At 42.0% G+C, this 11047-nt stretch overlaps 1 protein-coding gene across 3 annotated transcripts; it reads right to left on the reverse strand.

Annotated features, from left to right (window-relative positions):
• Window positions 1-132: 132 nt before the first annotated feature.
• On the reverse strand, window positions 133-10926 carry mfsd10 (major facilitator superfamily domain containing 10). 3 transcript variants are annotated; one of them, XM_080765585.1, is made up of 13 exons: window positions 10756-10926; window positions 10005-10173; window positions 8585-8681; window positions 7890-7993; window positions 7206-7364; window positions 6249-6437; window positions 5290-5389; window positions 4724-4835; window positions 4114-4222; window positions 3398-3488; window positions 2431-2478; window positions 2226-2315; window positions 133-1619 (listed from the first exon to the last, which is right to left on the reverse strand). In XM_080765585.1, exons 2-13 carry the CDS (start codon window positions 10152-10154, stop codon window positions 1516-1518), a joined length of 1353 nt encoding a protein of 450 aa, XP_080621711.1. In that variant the 5' UTR covers window positions 10155-10173; window positions 10756-10926; the 3' UTR covers window positions 133-1515. The 3 variants fall into 3 exon arrangements, with proteins under 3 accessions (XP_080621711.1, XP_080621710.1, XP_080621712.1); XM_080765584.1 differs by having other exon boundaries at window positions 10005-10176; window positions 10756-10925; XM_080765586.1 differs by lacking the exon at window positions 10756-10926 and having other exon boundaries at window positions 7890-7961; window positions 10005-10149.
• Between the last annotated feature and the right edge of the window lie 121 nt (window positions 10927-11047).

The following is an 11047-nucleotide window of genomic DNA, read 5'->3' on the forward strand; positions in this document are numbered from 1 at the left end:
TGGCATTACCACGGACATGGCAACAATGAGTGCAACAGTGCAACCGCGAGGTGGGGATCTTCAGCGGGTGTTGACAGAGCCACTATGTGGCGGAACGGCGCAACTACCTTTAACAAAAACTCTAGAAACTGATGTTACAAAAAGTTGTTTATGGAATGCTTGCTTCATTGCTTGACAAATATTTACAGTAGTGAACAATAACGGATTAATTTACATTCATTTGACACATTTCAAGTAGCCTTTTTTTTGGGGTTTGTTTTACAAAGCATTTAAAAAAAACTAAAGAAAATAGGGTTTTATCAACATTTGTGTTAAAATATTTTTCTTATAGAAATAAATGTACCTTTATATATATATCTGAGTACTTTGCAGCAAAATAGGATATGCATAGCATAAATTGGTGATAACATTGCATACTGAAATTACCTACAGTACCAACCAAGCATAGTAAAGATGATTCACAAGTAGAAAAAGAAAAACATTAAATAATCTCCCATCACTTATCATGTGAAGTCAGTGATTAAGAAGAGAGAACAAATATATCTCCCTTGTCTTTGCAAGCAACAAAGACCCACTTCAGTGCTTCTCAAGCAGCTGTAAACATTACTACTGTTTAACAAAGCAACACAACTATGGCATATCTACGTTCTACAATCAATGTGTTTTAACAACCGTTAACCTGGCCTCCCCATTTTGACCATGTCATTATAGGCATAACTTAAGGCATTTTCTTTTCGATGCCAAAAATGTGATGCACTGTGAGCTTGTAGATCAGCTAATGTTCGCTATTTGTCGCATGGTGACGTATATTATAGGACTTAAATAGACTTGTAAGTGATTAAAAACAATATATCCCAAGAATCTTTTGTTCACAGACACAATGAAGAATCGCGATGGTTTTGTTTTAAAACTAGGATTGTTTTCACTAGATTTTGTGGTTAATTTCTGGTGAATTTGAAGATCCCGGTCCCATCTTTTTTTTCTTAATTCAAATACTATATAGTAAAATCCAACATGACATTTAAAAATGTAAAAGAAAATGAACATTAAAAAGCGAGTGACTTTGATACCCGTCTTAACTCAGTCAACGAGGAGACTATTTTTTGGAATATCATTTTCCTAATCAATGAAGCAACTATCAAGCTAACCACACACAACCCAAATATAGAGGGCATTTTTATTTTGCTACACGACATATAGTGAAAATAGCTGATCTACAAGCTGACAACACGCCACATCATACATTTGGAAAAAACAAAACAAAAATCCCCAAATAGGGTCACCAGGGTTAAAGTGGATAAAGGCCAATGCATGCTCCATCCAACAGTGAGGTTCGTACAGGCTTTCCGAAACTAGTTCGGAGAGTCAGGAGTTCTTAGAAATTCGGAATGACGCCAAATGTGTAGTTATATCATCTCCCGTTTCCGAGGAAAGGTTGGGACGTCGGATGAAGCATGACGTATTGGGCTTAAGAAAAAGACAGTGTTGGGCTCTTGGTTAGTTGGCGCTGCCTCCTCAGTCCTCCTTGAGTGTCCTGGCCTTGCTCAGTAACGTTAGGGGTATAACGAAGGAGGCCGAGGTCAGGATGAAACACACCTTGGCCCCGGCTATCCAGTATACTGTCAAAACAAAACATGAGTGGTTACGTGACAGAGGCCACCATCGTATAAGCAAAGCTGCGGCCTGTGCGTTTTATGTTCTACACGGGACTGGGATAATTATTTTATAGTAAGAATCCAAACACCTAGTACCCACCTACTAGTACCCACCTAGTACCCACCGCTGAGCCAGAGCGAAACCCTGGCTTAGCGTGGCCCAGTGGCTTCCAAACTGTGGAACAAGATTGCCTCAACAACAGGGTTTACATTTCTCAATAGAAATAGAAGGAAGGAGACCACGTCCAGTCACTAGTAGTACAGATGTCTGAATTATATTGTATTAACATACTTTACCATGCTGATGAATTGAATACGTTGTTACAATGCAAACAAGGATTTTTTTTGTGTGATTCCTTCTTTTTTTTTTTGTGTGTGATTCTGACTGTACCTCGTGCTGCTTACATGTTACACTAATAAAGAATAATTAAATCACTCAACACCATTCAGATTGCTTAAAATAAATAGAAATGTTGATTGAAAGAAGGATTGCATCTTTGACTCAATTCTCAGAGTTACAAATGGATATTAAAGGAACAATGCAGATTTCTCTGCGTGGGCAGTACTTACCAGAGGATGCGAGGATTGGACCCAGTGCTCTGGCCAACGCCCCCAAGCTTCGTAGGATCCCCATGACTGTGCCTTTTTGATTCGCCGAGCCTGGATCAATTTGCATCCACAGATACATAATTAGTGATAGGTATAAGCCATCCATTTGTATGCAATGCTATGTGTCTATGATGTGCACAATTAACATTCACATTAAGCTTCTTACCGTGGTCGGCAACAAGTGTTGACAGACATGGAACGACAATTGCTGCGGCTAGAACAAGGAAGAAACAAACGACATTAAACACTTAATTAAGCCCTATTAAACGTCATTGCATGACAAATAGCGAAACAGTCGATCCACAAGCTAGGTCGGGGCTGTTTCTCGACAATATAACATGCCCAAAAAAAAGGAAGGGACACCAGGTTGAAAAGTGGTTAAGCAACACAAAACTATGAAAATAATAATAAACTTGAATAATTGAATCTTCAGTTCCATCTAGCGATGAATCATCATCTTACCCGCTTATCTATTCATGCATCTATCTATCAACAAAAGCTCAGGCTGTCAATCTGATTTAACGGCACGATAACCTGATTTTGGTGGTCCAGACAAATATCAGTTGATACATTTTATTAAATTAGGATTAGGAACCCTTGCTGGTTGACAGACGTTCCGGCTGGAAACGTCTGTCCATCGATGTTGCACTCACTTTTTCCTTTGCCCAAAATAGGGTTGCCTAGGTTTCAACTTTGAATGTGACTATATACACTGTAGAAACATCCTCCCTCTCTGTCACAACTTTCATTAATCCTTCTGACAGCTAACCCATTCTGACCGGGCACCCATTTTGGTGTTAGCATCATGTTATGCTTTACCTATTGAAAAATAGCAGATCTACAAGCTCATATCGCGCCACCGAGTGGCGCGATACGAGCTTGTAGCTTGTAGCTGCTATTTTTGAAAAATTCAAAGAACAACTGACATTTTTAGAATCTGATCTCAGGTCAGAATGGGTTCATCAGACCAGTGTGTGTCCAGTGGAAACCTCGTATGAATCTGATCTCAGGTCAGAATGGGCTAAATTACGCCATTCCAACTGCCTGTTTGAACATGTTTCGACCACAAACCACATGTGCTGGGATAATGAAGGCTGACCTCCTCCAGGGCCGCAGACTGTAAACTGACTCACCGAAAGAGTATAACGCCAGGCCCATGTAAAGCATCTTCAAATTCCACGCTAGCCCGATAAGAAGAAATGCTGGAATCAGTGCTGCGATTGCCTGAAAATCAAGAGACGAGGTCCATTAAAGCAAGTGTTCCTGCCATATGTATCATCATGTGTGTATGTGTGTGTGTGTGTGTGTGTGTGTGTGTGTGTGTGTGTGTGTGTGTGTGTGCGCCTGTGTGGCTTCAAACATACTGCGTTCAATTTGTCACTCACTTTTGTCATACAAGTAGCGAAATGTTAGCTCACAATGTGCTGCAATGCACCGTGCTTGTACAGTAGATGAGCTATTTTAGATACGTCACGCATCTATCTATGATGCTTGTCTGGCTTGATGAATGTTCAGTTGACTGAAACGTTACATTAAAACTGTTTAGTAGCCAAAAACGTCAAGACGTCTAATTGCCTATTATGTAATCGGGATGCCACGGGCGTCAAGACGTCTCTCCCTTGGGAATTATTTTTAATTCTTAATTATTATTATTATTTTTCATCCATATTTAGAAAATTCCTCTAATCTGGTGTACAGGTGGTGACATGCACATTACATGCATAATAGAATTACAAATTCTTTCTTTCTTTTATAATGGGAGAATTGGCACTCAGAGCCTAAACTGGTGACCACCAGGTGGCGCTGAAAGAATAATAATAATAATAATCTTTTAAATGACAGCACCTACCATTCGAACAGTCTTAATATGTTGTCCTGGTTTGATTCTGCGAGCATATCCCCCTTGGATTAAAGCCATGCTGATGCCAATGAAGAAAAACATCTTTCCTTGCTGCATGCTGAGGGAAGAAAGCAGACAGGCTCTATGAGATCAATGGTAATAAGTTCAGAACTTGCGACAGAAAACCTAGTTCAAATCCAGGGTAAAAGAGGAAAGTTACATGGTGTCTAATAATATAATAATATTTAAAACATTGAAAAAATATTTAAAAAAATACTAAATCAGTCTGTAACAAGCTAAAAACCAGCAAGTTCTCTTGAAATTGTTCCTTTGAAACTGTGTTGCCTTATTGTAAACTTGCTTGCTGTAGTGGTTATTCATATTTATTGTCATGTCACTTATTGGTGTTTGTAAATCACCTACCCAGTCAACATCAGTCACGTGATGTGACGACTTGGATAAAAGGGAGGTGTCAGATACTAACTATTATCACCTGATGAAGGCCGAAACGTTGTGTGCCTTACTTAACTAATGGTGTTTTAAATGAAACAAAACACCACTGGAGCAGAGCCTGTGTGCGGACTTCTTTCCTCATTCATGTCTAATAATAAGGCCGTACCTTGTGAACTGGAAGCGCTGATGGGTGAGGAAGCTGAGCGTGAACTCCAGCCCAGAGAACAGGAACAGGTAGGTGAAGTAGACCAGGCCCAGTGTCTTTAGCTTCTGCATTCCTGGAAATCCAAAGAGACATCCCTGTTAGTGCCTTATTATTATCCCACCAGGCTAGATAGATAGATACTTTATTTGTCCTTTCGGAAATTTGTTTTGTGCACAGCAGTCATCAGGATATACATAAAACATATACAAACAAACAGGTCACATAGTACATAGACAATAAAGAAACAATGCCAACAGAAGGCCACCAGTCATAGTTCCAAGAGGCATCACATCACACTTTATGCACCGAACTGAGACGGGGCGGGCCTGCTTGTTCATAAGTCCTATACTTATGGGAACAAACGATCTTGAAGCCCTATAGCCTGCAGGGAAGGTACCATGTACTGTCGCCCCTGATGGTAAAAGATGGTATTGGCTGTGTAACGGGCTAAGCGTAAAATTAATTCCTTATCAGTCGAATGGACAGCTATAGCCAACTAAACAAACCCGTATTGCACTGATACTCACGTTCTTTGGAAGGTGGGTCTTCTGTCCTGGCAACAGCAGAGAAATTGAACAAATCCAGGGGGTTCAGGAGGTGCTCAGCATCCTGAAAGCCTTCAGAGACCTGTGACGAAGCAGCTACAGTTATTCAGCAGTGGTTCTCAACACACATGATTTTTTTGGTGGGGTCCCCAGATTACAGTGAAGTGACAATTCAATTAACCCCTTTTAAAATGTGTTGTTTTTATGCAAATGCTGTTTTATGCTGTACTGTTTTCAAATGTAAAGTGCAATGTAAATCAAATGTATTATTATTATTATTATTATTGTCAGAATATAGTGTGTTAACCTTTTGACAAAAACCTTAGTTTTTTTTTTTTTAATATATTTCTTATCCCACGAACCCATTTTTCACCCCTGTGTCAATCGTCTAATGTGATCCTGGGCTCTACACACCCTCCACCAACCTAGTCCCCATATATGGGGGACAAGGGGAGAGCAACGGACTTGAACTCATGCTTCCTTCATGACTGAGTGTCCAAGTTGCAGGTTACACCTGACAGGGGGGAGTTTCCCTGGTTGGACGTAGCGCGTGGAAGGAACACGTTATTCCAACCAGTTCCTTTCCCCTCCATCAGGCGCCCCGGCTGGCCAGGGGGAGGCAGTTTAGTGACCAGGATTACTGCATGTTTTTTTACATGCAAACTCCACACAGAAAGGCCCTTTCGCCAACCCCGCCTTCGGGTATGGGCACTGATGACGTGGAGGATGAAACACAACCGCCAGCACCCACAGCGTCCTGAGCGGGAATATCGTTTTAACCCAAAAATATTCACTTACCCCATCTTTAAATGGTTATGTTGTGCATTGGGATCTGATGATCACTTTGTATTTTTTTAAAGCAGGTGGCTTGCACACATCCAGTTCCTGGCTGGTGCTGGACTAAAGGTAGATACATACATGTTACATGTAGTATTTTTTACCTTGTAGTCTTTGGTGAGGGTCTCTGGGAGAGCGAACCAGATGAAGAGCAGGTCGGCCACACTGAAGGCCAGGGCCAGCAGAGCTGGAGCCTGATAGAACACCTCCCCTTTAGCCGAGCCGGCTGCGAAGTACGCGCCCATCAGCGGACCCGCCGTGAACCCCAAGGAGAATGCGACGCCAATCATGGCCTGGGGACATAATCGTGTAAATACACAGAAAAGAAGGGGAAAATGTACGTTTTAATATATCCTATCGGTGCTATACAGAGTTTTGTTCAGTCCCCGTCTCTCCACCTCTTTAGTGAACAGAAAATTACAGCATACCTATTGTATCCCCAGAGGGGAGAGAAATCAATCACGATATAGGATGAAATTAGTAATATTGAAAGTGTTTCAATATTGGTATCTTGGCCTGAAAATATGTCTTATGTTTGCTAAAGAGCTGGCATGGAGACATGGGGAGTCCCGGTTTACTGAACAAACATTCTATATATATCAATGATTCTTATATCAGAATGTAGAACATAGCTGTATAACTCTGAGTGTACAAAATGGTTTTATTTTTTTGAAAAATATAAAAAGATACTCCTGTGGAAAGGCTATATTATATTACTTATATTGACCCTATAAACAATTTAGTATTATTTAGTATATGTAAGGTTTTGCCCCCTCAAATGGTACCTCGTCAGATAATCCCCACATATCCTACAACAACTTCTGTGAACAGACTTCACTGTAGTAGCTTTTCATAAATTATATAGGCTGTCTGCTTTCATGAAAGTTTATAGTTAGAGAAATTCTAAATCCAGCCGTCTGCTGTCCAGCCTCTCCCACCCCTCACTGGGGACATTTCAAACGAGGAAACGAGGAACGAGGAAAACAGAAACGGGGTGAGTCTTCTTGTTACCTTACTGTGTAATAGCATCTTAACAGCAGGACAAAATAGTGATTGCCTACCATTCCACGGTTCCGTGCCTTGGGACAGGGCAAGTCAGCAACAATAGCGGTGCAGAGGCTGACGTTCCCCTTACAAATGCCACCAATTACTCGGGACAAAAGGAACATGCTGAAGCTCCGCGAAATGGCCCAGACCGCGTAGGAGGACATGAGCCCCAACTGGAGAACAACAACAACACACATGAAGGCACTCAGTTAGAACCAAACAAATTAGGGAGCAAACTGTTCCAGTTTATGCTTATACTGTATTATAAACACACTGGTAGTTCAATACTTCAATTCCATGATTTATTAAATAACTCCATAGTATGCAGTGCTACTTATATTAAGTAAAACTAAAGACTAAGGCTTCACTCACACCTTCACATCTAGCATACATACATGCTACTCGCAACTCCTTGCAACAAAACAAACCACACCAATGCAACTCCTTGCAACAAAACAAACCACACCAATGCAACTCCTTGCAACAAAACAAACCACACCAATGCAACTCCTTGCAGCATGCATTAGTTGCACGTTGCAAGCAATTGCATGTCGACCCTCTGCTGTGGTTAGGGCTTAAAATAAATAGTGTCAACTGCAGCAAAAAATGATGCACTTATGCACTGGTGAACAACTAAAGAATAGTTAGTTTCAGAAGTGGTGTGTTGAATGATTCTGATGTGGCACAGCAGCACTCACTGTGGTCAGGATGAGCAGTGGCCTTCTGCCATGGTGGTCTGACAGGGCCCCCGTCAAAGGTGACGCCAGGAACTGCAGCAGAGAGAAGAGCGATCCAATCAGACCTGAAAAGTAGATTGAGAAGAGTGCAGGAATCCAACTTTAAAGCTCGGAAAGAATCACTTGCAATTCATCATTCAGTAGTTTTGTCATTCTATGAGAATTCTGGGAAATGCTGCGTTTGAGTGCTTCCCTTGATCCCTTCCATCCTATGAGGCACTGGGAAATGCTGCGTTTGAGTGCTTCCCTTGATCCCTTCCATTCACAAAAAAAATCACACCCATGTGAAGTAAGTGGGGGTCCCTGGGGGGGGAGGGAGTTCCAGACCCACAGGAACGCACCCAGAGTGCCGGCCCGAATTCCGGCGAGCCGCCCCTCATCCGAAACGGTTGAGAAATGACAGTTACCGTGTGGGGGTCCCTCTACTGTACCCTCTACTGTACTGTACTGTCACTGTACTGTAATATGTTAATATGTGTGTGTGTGTGTGTGTGTGTGTTAGGTTGCACACAGGTGGTGAAAAACAACCATGCTGTTTTCGTGCTCAGACGCACACACACACAACCACCCACACACAGTCACTTAAGGAAGTGGTTTCACCACTTAAAAATGAAAACGAAAACCTTGAATCGCATTTAGGAGTTCATAGTATATACCTCCAAAAAGGACACTGTTGTATTTCCTGTCCATAGGAACGCCGACGACCTCTCTGAACCAGTCCACCATGCTTTGGAGGGACTGATACACGTTGTCCTGTACAAGACGATAAACAACAACAAAGAAAGCATTTTTACACTGGCCAATATGAACAGCAGCATCATGACTCAGCATTTAGACCGACATAATGTACACACAGCTGATGCTAGAAGTTCAGGACTGAAGATAGATGCTATATGTGCATAATGTATGCTGGTGGTTTACTTGTTCAAATGTTACTTAGGCAGACGTAATTATACTGTTCGCTTGACCACGCATGCCAAGAATGTTATTTAGATAGCATGACAGATGCTAGGCCTAGGTTTGATCTTGATGTTAATACCTTAACTACAGTAGTAGTTACTTTGCAGCACTTATGTGTTTTCTTTACACTCTACTTGCATAACCATTTACTTTGACGTTTTAACGGGGGTTTGTGTCATTTACTCTGATCTTGCACTTTGTAAGAGGAGTGTCTGCAAAATGCCCAAATTGTTTGTCTTTCGGTGACGGTGTTATAATATGGAAGGGGAATAAATGTAATCGACGCGAAGCAACCTACTCTGAAATGTCAAGATGTGATGAAATGTCCCGCTCTGTTCATGTAACTCCTCTTGAGAAACCAAATCTAATCTAACCAAAACTAAATCTGTTGGTGTGGGACGGCTTCTAAACAGAATGTTTTAAATCATGCTCTCTAGCTAGCCCATACATGGGCAAATGGCGGCCACATGCGGCCCCCACTATCACTTAGTGCGGCCTGCCGGTTATTAATAACGTTCTGCAGATTTGAGCAGACGGCTATTTTTGCTACATAGAATGATTAAGTAAAATACAGAGATAAGAGCTAGGTTTCTGCCCGACAGTAATATGCAATGTGGCCCTTTGGAGTGAGTGTGGAAATATAGTGGCCCTCTGGAGTGAGTGTGGAAATATAGTGGCCCTCTGGAGTGAGTGTGGAACTATAGTGGCCCTCTGGAGTGAGTGTGGAAATATAGTGGCCCTCTGGAGTGAGTGTGGAACTATAGTGGCCCTCTGGAGTGAGTGTGGAACTATAGTGGTCTACACACACACTCAGGTTCTCAAAGTGTGGTCAGGGGACCCCCAGGGGTCCTGGGGGGGGGGGGGGGGGGGGTTCAGGGGTCCCCAGCTAAATCGCTGATAGTTAGGAACCGAATGGGTCTACAAATTAAATGGAACCATTCGTAGTCAACTTCTTGTACACTCTCGCTAAATTAACACATAGATTTCAGGGTCCCATAGATTAAAAAAAAGGGTGAAATGGCCCAGGTGTTCTGTGGACTGAGTCATATAAGCTACATCAAACTGGGCCGCCCTGGAAATAAAACAAAAGCTGACAATCACTGCACTGTCTCGAACCTGTGTTTGTCCATAGTGGTCCAGTATGGATGGCAGCAGAGGGAGGATGAGGGTGAAGCCCAGCAGGTCAAGCAGGAGGCTGACGAACACCACCCGGATCACCCTGGATGAGTACGAGACCTCATTCTCTGGGGATTTCTCATGGGACATTCCTTCCTCTGAATACTGGCTTCTGTCCAAAATACAAATAAATAAGGGGGGAGTCAACACAGATTTTATTTTTTATTTATTTTTTATGCTCAATCTTTATATCCTGGTCACTCACAACAAGCTGACAAGACACAGGCTAAATGCTGTATTCATACTCATTATGACCAAAGGTGAAAAGAAAACGTCCTTTTTAACTTCCTTAAAGTCACAACAATGACTAGGTATTGCTCAATGGAGCATGCTGATTGCTCTTGAGGAAGAAGGAAATATTTCAGAAGGTGAGACAGCTACTCCAACTTCTCAATGATACTTTCTTTTCGGTCACATTTAACACTTTAATTGTTTCAGTAAACATGTGGCACTGTCTGTGGCACATTGCACTCGAGTAATCAAGTAATCATACAGATCGATTAAATAATGTGTATTTTATTCAAAAAAATGCTAGAAAAAAAAGAAGTGAGCAATTTAACAGACAATGAATAAAGCTCAAAGTGATCGATATACTGTAACAGAGATGGTGAATGTTTATACCACCATGTACATAATATTAAAACAAAACATCAACTTAATGATACAACGAGTAGGCATTGTTTGTACTCACACAGACGTAGAGGTTTGTAGTGTTATGTAGAGGTTGTAGACTCATCTGATCGCATCCCCAGCTCACTTTTTATGCCTCTCAGCAGGCGTAAAGAGGGTGTCCCTCGACAAAAAGATAACGCAGATCTACAAGCTAGCAACGCGTCCCGGTGCAACGCGTTGTTTAGCTTGCAGATCTGCGCTTCTGGGGCGAGCGATTTTGGACCAGGAAGAAGTGTCCCGTTTCATTTAGGCAGGAATGTGACGTATGCGTAAAGAAACGCCCCCGCTTCAGGGGGAACGCCCATTGGGGA

Source organism: Protomyctophum bolini (assembly GCF_963924005.1).
Source record: "Protomyctophum bolini genome assembly, chromosome: 6".
Lineage (NCBI taxonomy): Eukaryota > Metazoa > Chordata > Actinopteri > Myctophiformes > Myctophidae > Protomyctophum > Protomyctophum bolini.

What these genes read in the sequence shown, in the direction of transcription:
- mfsd10 (XM_080765585.1), bottom strand. Translation starts at nt 10,154, where the DNA reads ATGTCCCATGAGAAATCCCCAGAGAATGAGGTCTCGTACTCATCCAGG. An exon ending in CACTGCTCATCCTGACCACA is followed by an intron (nt 7,365 to 7,889) that starts GTGAGTGCTGCT and finishes GTTGTTCTCCAG; the next exon opens with TTGGGGCTCATGTCCTCCTA. An exon ending in AACACTTGTTGCCGACCACG is followed by an intron (nt 2,316 to 2,430) that starts GTAAGAAGCTTA and finishes AAATTGATCCAG; the next exon opens with GCTCGGCGAATCAAAAAGGC.